This window comes from Panthera uncia, chromosome F1 (assembly GCF_023721935.1).
Source record: "Panthera uncia isolate 11264 chromosome F1, Puncia_PCG_1.0, whole genome shotgun sequence".
NCBI classification, from domain to species: domain Eukaryota; kingdom Metazoa; phylum Chordata; class Mammalia; order Carnivora; family Felidae; genus Panthera; species Panthera uncia.
The window spans coordinates 53,712,521-53,732,942 of record NC_064813.1 but is presented as its reverse complement, the minus strand read 5'-3'; the positions used below and the strand labels follow the sequence as shown (position 1 = coordinate 53,732,942).

General features: G+C 36.5%; 1 protein-coding gene across 4 annotated transcripts in view; it reads right to left on the bottom strand.

Annotated features, from left to right (window-relative positions):
- SPATA17 (spermatogenesis associated 17) overlaps positions 1–20,422 on the bottom strand; it is a 201,468-nt gene that overhangs the window by 156,490 nt on the left and 24,556 nt on the right. For 3 of the 4 annotated variants that reach the window (XM_049635223.1, XM_049635225.1, XM_049635226.1), the window contains exons 4-5: positions 17,481–17,531; positions 7,095–7,198 (exon numbers count right to left, since the gene is read on the bottom strand). In XM_049635223.1, coding sequence (XP_049491180.1) covers positions 7,095–7,198; positions 17,481–17,531 — 155 coding nt within the window. The remainder of the gene's footprint in view (positions 1–7,094; positions 7,199–17,480; positions 17,532–20,422) is intronic. The other variant, XM_049635224.1, reaches the window with a different exon arrangement.

Sequence of the window (20,422 nt, the reverse complement as noted above, 5' to 3'; positions counted from 1 at the left end):
CTCCAATGTGCAGATGAAGAAACCTAATTTCTGTAAGATTAAGTCACTAGCTCAAGTTCGCACTACTAGAAAGTGGCATGACTAAAAAAAAAAAAAAAAAAAAAAAAAGAAAGTGGCATGACTAATCCACATCAATCTGATTCCAAAGTCAATGTTCCTAACTACTCAGTTCTTAAACTTGTTTCCCTACAGCTTTCATGAGGTACCCAAGAGCAATGGAAACCTATGTCTAAACAAAAACTTGTGTATAAAGGTTCATAGCATCATTATTTATGATAGTCAAAAAGTGGAAACAACTCAAATGTCCATCAAGTGATAAATGGATAAGTAATATGTGGTTTATCCATAGAATGAAATATTAATTAGCAAGGAAAAGAAATGTAGTATTGTTATATGCAACAAAAGAGATGAACCTTGAAAACATCAGGCTAAGTGAAAGAAACCAGTCAAAAAAAAAAAAAAAAAAAAACCACCACACTGTAAGATTCAATTTATATGAAATGAGCACAAACGCAAGTCTCTAGAGGTAACACATAGATTAGGGCTGAGCGGGGTTGGGAAAAATGGGGAGGTGACTGCTAAAGGGCACAGGATTTCTTTTTAAGATAATAAAAATGTTTTAAATTGATTGTGGTGATAGTTGCACAATTTTGTGAATAAACTAAGCACTAAGGGACATTGCACTTTAAATGGATAAACGGAATGGTATATTAATTGGATCTCAATAAAGCTATTACAAAAAAAATCAAAATAAATATATACCTTAAAAAAACTCCCATGATACTTTAAAAGATAGGAAAGAATAACAGCCATGAAAATCTTTGTAGCCAAACCATGCTGTACAAAATCAATATGCTGAAAGATTTTGATTCACTTTGATGAATGACAAATTAACGTTCAAAACAGTGCTATTGTTGCAGTGTTAACCACCAAAATCTACCTTGAAGGATTAAAATTGGGGAAATATATTACTTCTAGCTTAAAAAAAGTACAGTATTCTGTACCTCAAGCTAATAATGTTTTATTAATGCTACCAATCTGTAACTCTGTAGCTAATTTTTAATTTCATTCTATAATTTTCTTACTCATAATCTGGGGCAACTTTTTGTATATCAGGCTAGATATTACAAAGGAACATGTCTGCCAATTTCAAATTAATCAATTTCATTTATCTTTGTGATGTCTGCTCTTAGTTACAAAAATACATTTTTGTATACTTTAACATAAATTTTTTTACTATTAACTATATAATAAATAAACAATTTCTAGTAATAAAAGAGCAGATAAACTAGAGGTAAGCCTAATGCTGTCTGATATTCTACATAATTCAAATCAAGCATATTCGGATGTAGGGGCACCTAGGTGGCTCAGTTGGTTAAAGATCCGACTTCAGCTCAGGTCGTGATATCACAGTTTGTGGGTTCAAGCCCCATGTTGGGCTCTGTGCTGACAGCTCAGAGCCTGGAGCCTGCTTTGGATTCTGTGTCTCCCTCGCTCTCTGCCCTTCCCCCACTCACACTTTGTCTCTCTCTCTCTCTCTCTCTCTGTCTCCGTCTCTTTCAAAAATAAACAAACATTAAAAATATTCTGATGTAAAATACATTTTATTAACTTTTGTCCTATAAATTTTACCCCACCCAAAGATAGAGGAATGCACTAGATCTTTTATTTTCTTTTAGAAAACCCAGAAACTATACATTTTAATCCTTCCTGGTATGAGAAATCAGGATACATCATAATTGCTTTGATACAATATTAAAGTTGAAATATAATCTTGAAAAGACATCACTTAAAAATACTGCCATAAGTAAATGGTAGGGTAACTTTTCTCCAAGGCAAAATGCTGAAAATTAACATGTTTATTGAACAAATTCTATATGCAAGGCACAATGTGGAAAGCATGCTGTAAGAGGGTCTCTAACAATCCCTACTCTTGTGTTCATCCCTTTGTGTAATCCCACCCTGTAAGTGTAGGAAGGACCCAGTCTCTTGCTTCCCATGAAGAGAATACAGCTGATGAGACGTCACATCTGATATTAGGTTATCAAAAGAATGTGGCTTCTGTCTTCATGTTTTTTTGTGTCTTCTTGTTCACCTGCCAATTCCCATGTTATCAGCTGCCCTACAGGGAAGCCCATTTGGCAAGAAACCAAGGGACGCCAGTGCAACAGCCGGAATAGTTGAGGCCCGTGTGACTGAGGATCGTCCCCAGCTGAGCTCTTGTATGACTGACAGCTTGACTGCAGAGTCACAAGAGACTTGAGCCCTGGCCAGGAGCCCTTCCCAGACTCCTGGCTGACAAAATGATGAGCTAATAAGTGTGCATTAGTTTAAGCTACTTTACATGTAATTTGTTATGCAGAAAAAGGTAACTAGAGTCCTGATTCTAATTATTTTCAATGAAAAAAAGAACAAAACACTGTGAAGAAATAATCCAAACAAATGTATCGTATGTTCTTCTATGAGAAGGAAAAGAATACTATCTCTATAAAATTAATGACCCTGATGATGCTTTTAATACTCACCAGGCTACTTAAATATAACTATTGTGAAAAATACAATCAAACATGAGTGCCAACACACACATATAATCATTCTGCCGCTGTTCTTAAAAGGGACATCTACTCCAATGTTCTCAGAAAAGCAGTCAAACTCTTTAATATGGCCCAAAACGCCGTGTTATGGTGTGGTTCCTGCTCAACTGTCTGGATTTATCTTTAGCTGATCCTTCTCTCATCTTCTACGCATCAACCTCAGTGACATTTCCTGTGCTAATGTCCTAATTTCTACACAACCTTCAGGGTTCAGCTTCACAGCCTCTGAGAGATGTCCCTAACCCCTAGGCTCCCCCTCCTACTCTGACCCACACTAGTCACTTTTGCCTTAGATGTTCCTCTTCTGTGCTTCCTCTATGGTACCCTATAGCTTACTTTCGTTGTATGTATAAAACTGCGTATGTAACAGAAAGGAAATAAATTGTGATTTATTTTAGAAAGTTAACTGTATATTTCCAATTTTGAGATAGGAGCAAATTTATCTCTACCCATTCCTCTCTTAAACTTCCTTAAGAAAAGAAAGGCAATAAGAAAATAAAAGGAAACCCTATCATCGGTAAAATCAGAAACACTTAAGGGTAATATACATGAAGAAGGGCCACCAAGAGGAGTGAAAATTCAACCAGGATTAGAGATGTCATGGAGACAAGATACCTCAAGATGCAGATTTCAGACTGAGACTGCCAGATGCAAAATTTGCAAAAATAGGTGGCATACTCTGAGGAGGAAAAACAGTAATGCCCTCCTTGCTCATAATAAGATTGTAGCGCAAAACTTGACTGTGGCAGATTTCCTAAACCACCTGCGGGAGTGGCTGAGGAAGTAGGACTAAATGAGGAAATGCACAGGCATGCTATCTTTGCTGCAGACCTCTAAGAAAGAGTAGAGTATGAAAGCAGTAAGGGGTCCTGCAACTGACCAACACTGCCAAAACAAACAACAAAAACTAAACCAGTTCACATAAATAGAGACACATGCATGCTATCTGCAGGGCTATACTCTGAGCCAAGGAGGCCTCCTAACACCCCAGAGCGCTCCTTTGGCCCAAGGAGACCTCCTAACACCCCCAGAGCACTCTTTGGCCCTTCCCCAACACCCCATTCCACAACCCTAGAAATTTCCTCAAAGGGTTAAGTGTCTTTTTGCATGTTAGTGAGATGACTAATGAATGCTAATGAGGATGGGGGCTAGCTACCAGGGGAACCAATCATGTGATTAGAAGATTGGGACTTTTAGCTCCACCCCTCTGCCTCTGTGGAGGGGAGAGGGGTTAGAAGTTTGAGTTGATCATTAATGGTCAAAGATTTAATCAAGCTTCCTTTTAAGAAAGCTTCCATAAAAATTCCTCAATGTATAGAATTCAGAGATTTTCTGGGTGGCTGAACACATGGAGGTACCAGAGGGATGGCCGGTCCACCCCATCTTTGCACTATGCATCTCTTCCACCGTTTCCGAGTTGTATCCTTTTATAATAAGCCAGTAACCTAGTAAATAAACTGTTTTCCTGAGTTCTTGAGCAGTTCTAGCAAATGACTGATCTTCAGGAGGAGGTCCTATGGATCTCTGATTTGTAGCCAAGTTGGACAGGAGTTGTGGGTAACCTGGGGACATACCACTTGCAATTGACATCTGCAGTTTGGGTGGGATGGGGAATGAGAGTCTTGTGGGACTGAGCCCTTAACCTGGGGATCCGATGCTATCACCAGAGAAGTCATTTTACTTTTTGTTTTTAATGTTTATTTTTGAGAGAGAGAGAGAAAGACACAGAGTGTGAGCAGGGGAGGGTCAGAGAGAGAGGGAGGCACAGAATCCGAAGCAGGCTCTAGGCTCTGAGCTGTCAGCACAAAGCCCAACGTGGGGCTCCAACTCACAAACAGCCAGATCATGACCTGAGCCAAAGTTAGCTGCTTAACCAACTGAGCCACCCAGCCCCCCCCGCCGGCCGCCAGATAACGGAGTTAAACTGCAGGACACTTAACTGGTGTCTGAGATTGCCTGGCATGGATAACCCACACATTGGTGACTAGAAGTATTGAGCATTGAGTAGACAGGAAACAGGGTAGTATTTTTCCTTTTCAAACGCCATGCCGTATGGTCACACAGTTCATCTAATATAGCAAAACCCTGATAACAATACCTGTAAATTATAACACGAGAAAGAAAATTATAACTAATCATACATACAAAAGTGAATATAAGTATCCTATATAAAATACTGATATAATTACTAATAAATCAAAAGAATAACAATGGCTTAGTTAAAGATATTCCTAGCACACAATGATGGTTTAATATGAGTATATCTCCTCTGTTCCTCCCAGTTCAACAGACAGCTCCGTATTCTTGTGCAGTGCCAGTCACATTCCTGACACACAGTAGTGAAGGTCCCAGTAAATAGATTTGGCCGTATTTGGTGCCTGGCCGTATGGCTGCTTTTAACTCTGGCAAAGTGGATACAGTTGCCATCAGCGACACCTTCACTGACCTCAACCTACATGATCTACCTGTTCCAGTATGAGTCCACCCATAGCAAATTCAGTGGCACAGCCAAGGCTGAGAATGAGAAACTTGTTATCAACGGAAAAAAGCCAATCTTGGGAAGATTGGGAAGATGGGAAGCCCACTGGCATGGCCTTCTGTGTCCTCACCCCGTAAGTGTCAGTCATGTATCTAACCTGTCGCCTGGAGAATGCAAATACAATGACACCAAGAAGGCATCCGAGGGCCCCCTCAAGGGCTATATCCAGCTTTCTATTCTCACTTAAAAACTCAGAGAGGTAGAGGGGTGCCTGGGTGGCGCAGTCGGTTAAGCGTCCGACTTCAGCCAGGTCACGATCTCGCGGTCCATGGGTTCGAGCCCCGCGTCAGGCTCTGGGCTGATGGCTCGGAGCCTGGAGCCTGTTTCCGATTCTGTGTCTCCCTCTCTCTCTGCCCCTCCCCCGTTCGTGCTCTGTCTCTCTCTGTCCCAAAAAATAAATAAAAAACGTTGAAAAAAAAAATTAAAAAAAAAATAAAAAAAAAACTCAGAGAGGTAGAAAAAAGAGTAAGTCTGTAATATGGTAAAGAATATCAGACTAAAGCTAATTGTCAGCACTGACGCACCAGATTCCTTGGTAACTAAAGATATACACAGTAAAACCAGGAAGAAAATAAGGATTAATGGAAATACTTGTCCAATAGGAAACACAGGGCTTTTCAAAACCCGCCTTTTGCTTATTTGTCTCTTTGAGGACCTTCTCCTACTCAGTGGTGGGACTAGGGTGAAGTAAGAGAGGCCTTTCCAGTGTAAAATTTAAGGATGCCCTCTTGGTTGTACAAGTGCAGTGCTGGCATTTGCATGACCCTGCCAGTAAGCGCCTCTTCAGTTTTTGTGCCTTACGAGCCTTCCTTGTCTTATCTTAGTCCTAGCCCTGCTCGAATTCCCTCTCTTGCATATTCTGCCAGCTCTTTGCCCCCCTGACAGGCTCATGCCATCCATTTGCAGAGAACCAGCCCATTTCCAGGACTTTGGATTTCTTAAGCAAGAAATTAAATAGCAGTCTGCTGTGGTCCACATGTTTCTGAGTTTTCCAACTTCTCCAACTGACCAAATCCTATTGCAGCCCTCTCAAATCTTCTTCTTTTCCAAAGAAATCAACTTCACGAAGAGCCAACACTTAATCTCCAAAGACCAGATCATCTTATATATACAACTTATCCCAGTTTAAAAGTTGGAAAAATCAGTTTTCAGATATTTCTTAGAATATATATAGCTTTAGGGTCTCAGGCAAAATCTTATTTTAACAATTTATTGTGCCACTGTTCTCTCCAGTTCAAAGAATTTTAAGAGTGCAGTAAGATAACATAGGTGAAAAAAATTAAATACGTAAATGGCAACTGTTATTAGTTACTCTTTCCTTCTTTATCTAAACATATTATAAGCTTATGGTCACCTATATGTTATTAGAATGGAGCATATTATAAGAGGAAAAAACTATATTTGAAGTTATATGAAAACTTAGAGTTTTGGTAAAGTTGACTGAATAGTGTGTTACAATAGCTTTACTTTGCATAAATCTACAAAAAACATCATCCTATGACCTAAATCCAGGTGCTTTCTATGTGTTCAAAGAAGTAAAAGCTGACAGTAAAGCAGTCCATTTTAATTATGTTCCATGGTATTTCTCCTTTGAGAGGTTAATTTCTTGCTATTGAACATATTCCTCAAAATCCATGTGAGGCTTATCATACTTAAATGTTCATCTATGGAATCATTTTATAGATAAATCCATCTCAAAATGAGATAACTTTACTGAAACTATTTTTCATAGAACCAAGAAAGGCCTACTGTACACATAAATAATCTAATTTATAGTCAAGAGTACAATATATTTTAAAATATCAAAACAAATTTTTAAGATAAATAGAATCATATATCTCTCCCTTATTAATAAATTTGTACCTAAAATATCACTGAGTTCTAGTAAGTATTTCTAAGTATGGTAATGATCAATATCTGTTAAGTAACCTTTCTAAAATTTTCACTAGTAGACCACTCACCTAATTGCATCATTGGTCTCTGAAACAGCCTTCAGGTACTCCTTCAAATAAAAATAATTAAAGCAGTATTTCCGAATTCGATAGCCTCGCCATCGCTTCTGAATCTATTAAAGTAAACAAAAATACACCTGTGAACATTTTTAGTGAAAACATTAACCGGTCTTCAAAATCAAGGTAATGATGGATGATACCTCACATCAAATAAAGTCTTAGGCTTTTCCAGTAGCATAACAGTATATATAGTTGCAAATGTAAATTGTATTCATAGATCGAGAATTCATATTCATAAAATATTGAGAAACAGAACACACTTATAGGTTATTATATTTTAAAACATTTATAATTTTTCACAAACACTATATGTAAAATTAACTACGAACAATTAAACATTTGCTTTATCAATCTCTACCACTTCTATTTCCTGACCAAATGGATTGTTTAATTTTTCATAATCCACTGGCTTGAAGATCATATTTGGTCTCACTGAAATAAATTTTCACATGGTATTTTAAAATTTCCAAAATCTTTAAACAAAATTTTCTCTTATATCTTCACCATGACATTTTAATACTTTTTAAACAATAACAACAACTAACACTTATGGAGTTTTTATTATATGTGAGGCATTATTCTAAGAGTTTTACTTGTAGTTAGCTATTTAATCTTTAGAACACTCCTATGAGAAATACCTTATTTACAGATGAGGAAACTGCTAAAAAAGAGAAGTTATATAACTTCCCCATAATAACATAGCCATTGGTGATGGATCCAGGAATTACATTAGGACTTCAGAGCCCATTCTCTAAACCATTACCGTATAGAACTGGGAACAAAGTGAAATGCAATTTTCAATAAATGAATATTTCTGTTGAAAGTACCTAGGTTTTTTCACATGAGAGGAGTATATGGGGGCTCTGAGAGAACACACTTAAGTGGGCTACTCAATGTCTTATTATGCTCTAGTAATCATGAAAATCAGCCTCCTTACATTTATTCTTTGCTAATATAATCTCTATTAGAAAAACTCAAAGCAAAAAAAAAAAAATAGTGCATAATCTTATTTTTGTGGAACACACACACACACACAAAACACCTCAACTTCATCAGAGGAGAGAGGAAGAAGAAATAGCAAAAAAAAAAAAAAAAAAAAAAAAAAAAAAGGAAAAAAAAATTACTTAACTTCATTCCCGAAAATTTTATGGCAGTTTACATGTACTTTTGAATTATTCAGATATTATAAGTGATTCTCTTTTTGGATATGAAGTCCTTCCAATGTTTTGCACAGTTAGCTAAACTAGGAACACACACCTTCTCTAAACATTTTTTTTTTTTTTAATAGGAAAGGGTGCTTAATTTAGACATTCTACATTTGCCCATTGGGCTTTATCCCCCAGGCCTATGTTTTTTAAACTAAATATGTTGAGCTTAATTTTTTTTATATAATTTGAATGCAGGATCTATACAAATAAACGGGAAAAATGTTTTACTTGAATTCTGTATTTTTCTGTGTTTTAAAACATGGCCATTTAAAGGGTATTTTACAACCTGAAATACAGAAAACTGAAAATTCTGAAGAACTACTTTAGTCAACCTCCCAGTATGAGAATGACTAAAATAATCGAAAACATGCAAAACAGCTTATTAAGAACAATGAAACCAGAGATAATAATTCTAGGAAATAGAACCAAGTAGAATAGCAAGCTAGTTTAACAATGTTATAAAATGTGTCCTTCCAAATATTTTTCAAATGATCTTAGTTTAGATGTTCATGAAATAAGAAAAATCAATTTTCCAAAGTTATATACTAATTTTAGAAACTATCTCCCTCTAATTTGACCAAAATTATATCACAGCTGACAACAAAAGATGAGGAATTGATACAAACCACTTTCCTAATTAAAAAGAATAATCAATTGGAATATGTACAAGTATATAAATCATACATGCAAATAAGTGAATATTTTCCTGGCTCATCTAATTTAATCATTACAGTATCATTTTGAGGTGGAGATTATTATTAGCCTCATTTGATAGAAGAGGACATTGGTTCTTACGTTAAATAATTGCCTACAGTCATATAGCTAGTTGGATAGCTTCAAATATTTCACCATACTTTTATTGCATGTACAGTAATACTTGTATTAAAGAAGAGAACCATTTCAAACATAAGTACTGACACAAAATCCATCATCAGCAATAGAAGTGACTCAGGAAGAATGGGAAAATATTAGGATATCAAATAGTGTTAAGGGAGGAACTACTTATAACATGAAAACATCATTAAATTCTAAATAAAATAAGATTAAATGTGCCAGAAAACATAAAAGATGCATGCTGGAGCACTGAGAAGGAAAAAGGAAAGCTGCTGATTTCTGATTAGATCACACTAGAGTGGTGGGTACCCATTCTGAGAAAAGAAGTCTGAAAGGACGAAAGTAAAATCGAAGCAAAAAGCCACGCCAATAGGAAGGACACCTAAAGAGGCCAATGCCATGAGCTTCCTCCCACTTCAAAACAGGCAAACACTAGAAACAGTACCGAATACTTCCAGAGCGTCCACAGCTGCTGTGTTCTCAGGGAATTTTCCAATATCCAAACTCCTTAGACCTCTACTCCAAGGCAGACTAAAATTCTCTTTCAAGACAAATCCTTTTACTCACAATTGGATATTAAAGTAAATACTGAGCAAGAGATGGTTAAGTCATCCACATTAAAGTATAGTCAATCAATCTTTAAATGGCTTTGTTAGAGGTAGTAGGTAAAAGTTGAAACTGGGTGTTTGGCGAAGACACTGCCATCCGTGAAGCGAAGGATCTAAAATGTATTGACCTCATGAATGCACCAGGTATTATGTTAACTGCTCTAATTCTCATGATAACCTGGTGCATGAGGCATAATCTTCATGTTAAAACTGAAGAAACTCAGGTTAAGTAACTTGATCAAGTTCACCTAACCAGTGAAAAGAATAAATGGCAAAGCCAGGACGTAAACCCAGCTCTGTCTTACACAAAAGCCCAGGCTCTTTTCACTGAAATATCTTATGGATGTACTATATAAAAAGGAAAAGTATGCGTACATGTTCTTTCATTTAGAAGATACCAATTTCCTATATCGTAAAGAGCCCAGTTTAACAATCACTAACTGACATAAGATAGAATACTGTGGAGATTCTACTACCCTTTCTATTCCAGGAACAAATGACATCTTCAATTTTACCTAAATTTCCTGTTGATATCCTAGTACTAGCGAATAAACTTCTAATTAAAAAAAAAAAAAGTTCTTTGAGTAGGCAAGATGTTTTTCCATAACATTCCTTAGTTTCAAGGTGAATGGGTTATGACTTCAAAAAAAAAAAAAAAGAATAAGATGAAAAGCTAGTATTCATGTCCTTCAAAGTAATTAGTAACTTTCAGAAGTGATTGGTATAAAACAATTATTGTCATTGATCAGCTCTGAATAGATAATTTTAAACAAAGTCATTGTGTGCTCAGCAGATTACAGCTTGTTAACGGGCAAGTTCTAAATGACCTCTTAAGCTAGTCAAATCAATGATGCATATTCCTCATTAAGTAACATCAAAATGTAAGTGGTTTTATAAATAATGTTTATTTTAAGCACTAAAACAAATGGCAAAACCTTGGTACACCAAAAGCCATCTGCTCATAGAAAAGATTTTCCCTCCATTGGTTTACTTTTATTCCTCAAAATTCATAGTAACTTTAACGTTACCAAAAGAGAAAAATCACAATGTCTTCTCACCTAAAATTAAAATGAAGACATGGAAAACAAAATTTCTGTTACTGATAATAACCTACCTAGTATTAATGCTCTAAATGTATATGAGAGCATACAAGTGGAACTCTTACTCATAATGATACTCTCATTTATTAGAATATCAACATTCTAGATTATACCATGAGAACAGAAAAAGTAGGTTTACTAAATTTTCAAAGGTGTTTAAAGAACAACAATATCCAAATTTCATACTCCGTGTTGATGCATTATCATGTCAAAAATATACATATATGAATGGAAATCTTAACTGGATATTTTTAACCAATAGAAGATTCTGGATAATCATTCCATCTGTAGTTTCTTCTCCTTAATATTGTTTCCCAACTCTGACTTTATACTCCTTGCTCTACAAATTTATTTAATCATTTCACAATGATATTGGTACTAGGAGTAGCAGGAGGGGAGAAGAGATATTCTTTTGCATGGTGATCCATCATTTAAATATCTGTCCATCATCAGGCAAAAGCTTGAGGTGGTCTGTATAATCCTTTTCCTCTTATTCCTTAGACTGACATTTTGGGATATCTTTCTCTGTGTGAATAAGACTGTGTGTTACTTATTTTGTATCCCTAGAGCCTAACGTAATGTCTAGTGTATAAGAGAACTTCAGTATTTTTTCCCTGAATTATTTTACCTATTTATCTCTATCCATCTAATCATGGAGTCAATATTCTAAACATATGTACTTTATAGTATTATAAATATGAAAATAAGATTATAAACGGTTTAGGAGATTGAAATGGATCTTTATATAGCTGGCACATATGTAACTATTTTTTAAGTAAAGCTACCATATCATTGTTTCTCACATTCTTACGTTTTAGACACAAGTGGGAAACGAAAGAAAACGGTTATTTGATGTTTCAAGCTAGATTAAGGTTTATAAATTAAAATTTGTATTATACAGATCCAGACCTGTAAGAAGAACCAATAACATTATGGTTACTTTGCAAATTGTTTGTTTTAAGTGATCTTTAATCTAGTGATCCTCCTGTTATTGTAGTCTTTTAATTTTCCTAAAGTGAGGATTTCTATCTGAACTAAAATGTTTTGGGGCACTAATTTCAAGAGAAATCATTTAAAATAACTGAAATAATAAAGGATCAGGCGAGACTCTCTGGGTTCCAGAAGAATATCATCACGTAAGTACATACGATTGATCAGTAACATGTATAAGGTTTCTAAGATAAAAGGAATTCTACTTGAAATAATTATATCTGTAGTTTTTTTAAAATTCTGTAAGATCTAAATTATTTCCATTTCTCATTCCTCACAGATTTTGGAAGTGAGAAGAAAGTCTGATGGACCATATTTTTTAAGAGATCTCTAAGATACTAAACATTAGCACTTCCTGAAATTTACATTCATCTGATATGGTGCCAGGTGTCCTAGGACAGACAAAGTGGACTCAAGATGTAGAAGATAACCCAATGGAGGCTTTCCACAAGACATTATAAGAAAGCATAATTTTCAGAGAGTTCACCTTTGTTAACTTCCAAAATCTGTGACAGATTATACATCCTCATTATGTTTAGTTTACCAAACACCAATATATTCTAAGAGTTCATGTATAGAGAGATTAGCAGTTGAAAACAGCAGTCCTGAGTTACGATGGAGGACGAATTCTGACGCTAGAAGACCAGTGTGTAAAGGCCACAGCTGGAATATCCTTTTACAAGGAGAGGTCTGTCATCCTCAGCCATCCAATTCTGCCTGCAAGGGGAAGCATATGACACTCAACCTGGTCTCCTACTCATTGCCACCGAGTTTAGAATTCCCTGAGTAAAATGTACTACCGGTAAGATGCTCATGAATTGTGAGGACCAGGGGATCAGTTTATCAAGAAAATCAGAGTGTGAGTAATAAAGTTTCCACAAGAGCTCAGTCTGGGGTACACATAGTTGTTCTCATCCGGACTGAGCAAAGGAGAAGACTAGCAGTGAAGGCAAGAGTACAAAAGATCACAAGTAACACAAATGTGAGTAGCAGATCTCTTGGGTTCAATTCCTAACACTATCACTTATGAGCTGTGGGACCTTGGGCAAGATAACTTTCTGTGATTCTATTTCCTCAGCTTTCATATTGGAATCATGATACCCACCTGTAAGAGTTGGTTGGGAGTATTACAGAGAAGGGTTAAAATATTTAAAATACTTAGACTGGTGCCTGGAAGGCAGTAATGGCTATGTAACTGCTAACTCATTGTTATTATTTACTAATGGTTCTGACTTACCAAGAGAAAACGTGGTATTGTAATCCTTTTCTTGCCTGGCCTCAGAGACATATAGCTCCCACCTGCAATCAGTTTGACTAAGGTATACTCAGACACCTGCCAGCTATTTGTGTCCACACACACACTCAGGTAGTAAGCACGAGAATCTGGAGTCATTCTATTGGGGCAATAGGAGCCTCAAAGACAAGGTTGAGGCCGACTATATTCAGCTGAGTCGCTAAGCCCAGTGTTGGGTGAACCTGAGGTGACACCCAGTTAGAAGCTTACTGGCATCAGAAATGGAGGGTCAGTTCTACGCCAGGCTGTAAAAAGATACACAATTGTATATCTAAATGGGATACGGGGAGAAATGAGTTTAGCAACTGAATCAGTTCATGACATTTGTGTAAGATACTAAAAGCTGTTCAAAAAGAGAGAACTAAAAAAAAAAAAAAAAAAAAAGTGGAGGCCAAATTTAGAGGAGATCTACAATGGAACAGCCAAAATGCTGGAGGAAAAGCAGAACCCTAATCTGGAGTAAAGTCGAATTAAAGACCAAAAGGCAATAAAATGTCCCATAGAGAAATGGGAGGAATAAGGCCCCAAGAGCTAATATAAAAATTTATTGAGCAATTTATTGCTGTATTAATTGTCTGTCACTGGCCTAGCAGCATATCGTAACGGATTTTGAAAAGGCATACTGTGGGTTTTGACAGTAGCTTATATCATAGCAAACCTCCTTCAAACCTGTACATGTTATGATACTTTCGAAAGGTCCTAAAGTTCATGAGATATTCCATTCATGTGAGAATTGCACTAACCAAATATCACCTTACCACATCCAATCTATCTCTACCACATAACCCCATCAGATTCTCAAAAAGGTCTGATCCCCCAGCAAAGGCTTAGATCCCCCAGCAAAGGCTTAAGTAATTTCCAACAAAGACACTGAGGGGCTTAAACAAAAAGTATTTAAAACAAATGACTTTTTAACTCCTTGTTTAGAAAAGAATGGGCCAACATTCATGATTTATTCAGGGACATTTATTTAACCACCTACTATAAGCCAGGTACTGTAGATACAAAGACTAAGAAGATAGGATCTGGGCCCCAAGGGACTTACAGTGTGTGGGGGGTGGATACAGGCATGTAAATTAGTAAGGATAATAAAATGTTACAGGTTCTATAACAGAAGTATGTCGATGGTAAAAGAGGACATAAAAAGAGAGAGTGATCAATTCTACATGGGTAGGGGGATCGTAAAGTCTTTAGAGAGAAGGTGACCCTTTAAAAAATAAATGCAGCAAATCAGGAGGTGAATACCTATTATATTTAAAAAATCACATACATATAATTTATTCTTCATTATAAAAAAAGTGACCTCTACATAGGAATGGATAGGCTAAAAGCATACTTTTACAATCCCTCTCTTTTCAGGAATGCTCCACTAGCCTCTTTGGCAATTGATGATAATTTATTTGTCATGCTAGGAGTCAACAGTCAAACATATAATTTGTAATTGGCTCAGTATATAAGGCAAATTAAGACAAAAGTTTTATTTTCTATTGTATGTGAAAATCCTATTCACGATTTGAGTGCACATATATCTGTCTGAATATTATTCCCGTATACATTTTGGTAGTTATCTATCACTCTTAGAAATTCTTCCTCCTGGACATGAACAGCCATCCATATTTAAATCACTTAAGGGACAGTTATTTTGAACAAGGTTACTTGGTAGCCGATGAACTGAAAAGGTAGAGGTGTGAGTATTAGAAGGAAAACTTCAGCTAGAGGTATCCAGCCTTCTGATGTGCACAGCATGAAGGGATGTGGACCACACGCTGATCTCTTCAGCCATTCACTCTTGCAGAAAGTAAAGTCTTCTGAGCCCCATCTTGCAAAAATTCACTCCTTACAAATAAATTCAGTTCTGGTCACTGTGATCAACCAGTGCTAAAATTTCATCTTTGTTAGGCAATCATTTTGGCCTCCATGCAAGTAAGCCCCTCTCCTGACTCCTCATCTTAGGAACATGAAGTAAGTACCCAGTCTGTTACTAAGTCAACTCATCCAAACCTCTGAAGGCAGTCTTTGAACATCTTCCTAAGAGAAGTGTCTTTATTATAAATTCCCACAGTAGTGTTTACATCCTCCACATGGCTCACAAACACTCCTATGCATCTTTAGTCGATCAGCTCAAGTTTTCCTCTGCCTCACTTTAATGGCCACTGCATCACACCTCTACTCTTCTCTCCTGAAATGTATCAAATAAAAAATAAACCCAGACATAGCAAGAGAGACTTTATTTGAAAGAATTATTGCAAGGAAGAGGGAGTATTGTGATCACCACCATAGATGGATTGGACTACTGCCAGAGGGAGAGCACTTTGACCATAAGATCTGCAAGTATGTCAAGAATTCGGCACAAATAGTTTTTCTTTTACAGGAAGATATAAACGAGGCTAGAAAGAACCTGATATGCAGAAGTGGGATGAAAGGGTGGCATAATTGTACAGTAGATCAGAGAATGTTTTACTGGGAAGCCAGCCTATTCTCAGGAGGAGGTATTCTATGCTAGCTAAAGTTCAGGGGGAAGGGGAGAACCTTAATCACAGTTTGGTTAATAAACATGTTTTTCCAATTGATCAATGGGGACAAGCAGTTCTGCTAATCATTTGTGAGGTAAAGAATGGAAACTTGGGAAGGTGGGCACTGGCCGTGTCATAGATAAACAAAGGGCATATCTGTGCCTCTTATATAAGTCATGTGGTGAAGGGTAAATTTTTTGTTTTTTCTTTTTGCAGTAAGCTGTTTCCAGAACCCAAAGGGTGGGGGTTTTTTAAAACTTTGTTGTTTTCCATGATCCCAGGACTCAGGTAAAGTTCAACATTGTCGATTGACATTAATCAAAGACAAGTTGACATTGGGCGATGCTACTAGGAAATGAAGGTTTTAGTATGATGTTGGAGTAAGTCAAAAACTCTGTGTTCCAAGTGTTACCTAGATACTTCTAATCTAGGTAAACAGAATCATGATTCAAGCCAGATAAGAATTCAATAAGAAGACTGGGGGCTAAATAACAACAGAATGCATTTTTCTAACTCTGTCTTCTGGTGCTCTTTCTCTCTCCCCTGGTGACCTAGGGAGGCATCTAAGTCTTAGGTCATCAACTGCTTTACCGTAACGGTCATCTGTTGGTTTTTACTTTGCAGACACGTCCGACACAAAGTAAGCAGCAAAGGAAGAACCTAACAGTGTTGAAGGCACAGATGTTAGGTCTTTGGCAGAGCTATGCAGAGAATCAAAATCTCCTAAATTCCCAGATTCAAGCATTCCCATTAAAAGAGGAGAACCAAATTCTTTTCCTATAGTAATACATTAACAAAGGTAAAAATAGCCCACTGCAGCTATAGTCTCTACCTCTGGTTCAGGAAAAGAAGCAAAAAGACCTATTTCTTCCTTTTCCTTTTTCCCCTAGACCGCAAAGAACAGAAAGGTGAACAGACTGAACGTGCAGACTGTCCCTGGGCCAGGCTCTGTGCACACCCATACCTGTAGAGGAAAGACCCCTTCCCAAAACAGTATAAATCATCAAAGTAATGTTAATTCACCTGCCATAGTTCAGCACAGGACAGTCAGAAGGTATTTTACTACCTTGCCTCATCCAAAATAAAGGACATTATTAGCAGAAGAACTCATAGATCAATGAAAGAGAATATAGTAAGGCAACATAAGTTTTAAGAACATTAATGAAATTCACCAAAGTAATTCCTCCATTTATAATAGCGCCACAATTAAGCTATTACCATACTGTCTGAGACAAGAGAGATAATACTTTTGTTGGGCTCACTCCCAAAATCTGGGCAGAAACCAAGCCAGCCTCATAATCACTAAGTTCAGCTTCCCATTAGGAAAATAACACATAAAAATGAACACAGAGATGATAGAAATAAAACTTCGAAGATGGAAACTGACTTTATTACTGTTAAATCATATGAATAATTTCTAATTGATTTGTATTGGGCCGGCATCTTATATTCCAGAACCATGTTCAACTATTTATCACAATATTCTATACAACATATGGAAACTAATACATTGCTTCATTAATATTTACGGTCTTTCTCTACTTATGGCTCAGAGATATTTAACATTCTAAAACATAAGCACTGATAATTACATGTTTTACATTTTACTCTAATTTTTAACACTGCCAAGATTATTTAGTATAACTAACTTTTTAACTATGTACTCTTTTCTCTCTAACCATTAGCATATCAATCAAATTTGCATTATTCTGGTTTGCTCGTTTTATTAAAAGCGAACTCAGGGCACAATTGACTTTTCATTTGTTTAACAAGTGAAGAAATATTTACCCTGACAGCCATTGCGTTGTAGAGATTCATCTTCATAGTACAAAATTCTAACTGTGAATCAAGAAAAAAAAAGATGGCATATATTCCAGTTACACAAAGACAGTGCAGCCTATTTTTACATATAAAAGATAAGAATCTTTATACATAATACATAATAAGAGTTCTAGGCTTAGAAAAATGAAATCAAACTTTGTATTGAAGAGATAGGCTTCCTAATACATAATGCAGGCTTAACCAGAAAAATCTATGGTAGTCAAACTAGGAGCTAATGGAGATATATGATCATAAAATGCTCTCCGCTGAGTTTGATAATCAATGGTGCTCTACTGAGAATAGAATAACAAAGCAGAAATATTCACAAGTGCTGGTGACACGTAGTATTGTATGATTTATTCACTGGGGTTCTTTTAGCCAAAACTCACAGAAACATAAAAGGAATTCATATTTCAAGACGTCTGGTTTAATGAAAAATTCAAAGAAATGCTGTCTTCAGTCGAAATCGTTCAAGGATATGGATGCAGTGATGGAGCAAAATTGTGCCTTCCAACCATCTGTACAAAATGTTATGTACTTAGCTGCCTCCTGAGTAATCCTTGGGAATTTTGTTTCATTTAATATTCATTTTAACACCATAAAATCATAAATACAATGATATCATGTTACAGCAAATCCCCTGATATAGCAAAGACTTCCTGAGGTCTTGGTTTCTTTCTAGTATAGACACATTTGTCTATTAATAAACAAATCTCTGTTACACTCCATAATCGTGTAGCAATATGGCTTATTTCAATGAAAACATTGCTTTAAATGAAGTTTCTGTGTCTGTTATATCTTTCAGTCAAAAATATAGAATTAACATAATTCATGACAGTACAATAAACAGTAAGGGCAATGAAATATATATTTTTAACACAAAATATTACTAGATCCATTCTTATTCAATCAAAATGCATTGACTGATAGAACTTGAGCTCAGGTAATAGGTGTTATGTTTAGGTAAAAATCAGAGATAAGTGCCTTAACCACTTATATAGGGGTTTTCGTCCCTGCAACACACAAAAATTCATACAAAGGTTTTCACTGTAATTAGTATTGTTTGAATTGCCTGGTCTGATCCAAAGCAAATTGTCTGTGGAGAGCAGCAGGCCTGGATTATTTATCAACAGTCTGAGCAATTAAGAACCAGTTGGCTGCAATATGTTATTTACAAATGAACACAATGATGTTGCTTTACTTTAAATTCTCTTTCTTCATCAGAGCAAGCAAGGCATAATTCTTGGTGTTGGAGGTGAATTTAAAAGATTTACTTTAATACCATATTTCCTCAAGTCACATCGAGGCAGATGAAACCACTAAATGTTTTATTACAGAAGAAACATTAAAATTTACATTTTTGAGAAAGTGTGGGTTCAGAAAAAGGTAGTGTTTCTCAGCTTTATTACACGGCTGTTCAGTTAGCGGCACGGAGTGTGTGTGAGCTCTCCAGCTACAGAAGCGAGTTCAGTCCCGGATGTTGCTTTTACCAGCTGTGTGGCTCTGAACGAGTTCCTTCAAGTCTGCCGGTCGTGGCTCCCAGGCTCACAAAATGGAACAGTACATACTCCACAGAGTTCGGTGAAGATTAAAATGAGATAAAATATTTACGGTGCTTAGGACACGGTTGATGATAATTAGAGAAGGGATTTTCACTGGTGCTACTACACATTTTGTAGCAAAAAGTACGTAATTTAACAATAAGTAAAATTCCTAAAGTAAGAAGTTAAATTTTATTCTGAACAAAGAGAAAAAAACAGAGCTAGCTTTTTAGTGTAAGCATTCTGAATTTGATAGTTAAAAGGTGGAACAGCACTTTGATTCCCATGCACCATTCTCATTTGAACCACTAACTGATATTAAATGTATTTGCTTTGGAAAGTAACAAAAATAATACATGTGCGAAAAGTAGAGCATGATCTCGATTACAAGAGGTACCAAGGATAGTCAAACCCACAGAGACAGGAGAATAGCAGTTACCAGCGGTTAAAGAGAGCAGGGAGCTATTGCTAAATGGGTACAGAGTTTCCAGTTGAAATGAAGGAACGATTTTGGAGATGGGTGGTGATGATAGTTGCATAAAACATGTAAATATACCTAATACCACTAAATAATAAATAACAGTACAGTTAAAAATGGTAAAAATAGTAAATGTCATGCTATGTGCATTTTACCACAATTAAAAAAAAAACACTAACAAGGGGCGCCTGGATGGCTCAGTCGGTTGGGTACCCGACTTCAGCTCAGGTCATGATCTCGCGGTTGGCGGGTTTGAGCCCCGCGTCGGGCTCTGTGCTGGCCGCTAGGAGTCTGAAGCCTGCTTCTGATTCTGTCTCCCTCTCTCTCTCTGCCCCTCCCCCGTTCGTGCTCTGTCTCTCTCAAAAATAAACATTAAAAAAAAAAAGGTTAAGGGGCGCCTGGGTGGCTCAGTCTGTTAAGCGTCCGACTTCAGCTCAGGTCACTATCTCGCGGTCTGTGAGTTCGAGCCCCGCTTCGGGCTCTGGGCTGATGGCTCAGAGCCTGGAGCCTGCTTCCGATTCTGTGTCTCCCTCTCTCTCTGCCCCTCCCCCGTTCATGCTCTCTCTCTGTCTCAAAAATAAATAAACATTAAAAAAAAAAATTAAAAAAAAAAAAGGTTAAAAAAAATAAAATAAAAAACACTAACAAAAAACATTGGTGGAGGTGAATTGTTCATTTCCATGAGCTATCTATGAGACACAGACACTTTAAAACTTTGTAAAATTTATGTCATCTAAGTCTTTTTATTTCCATTCTGAGCAATGATGACTGTTTGTTATACTAGTGTTTGTTCTTTGGATTACATGAAGTAGTTAAAATATAAACATACCAAAGGCCTTGTTCCTAATATTATTTTTTAGAATTGTTCTAGAAATTTGTTTTTTTCCATT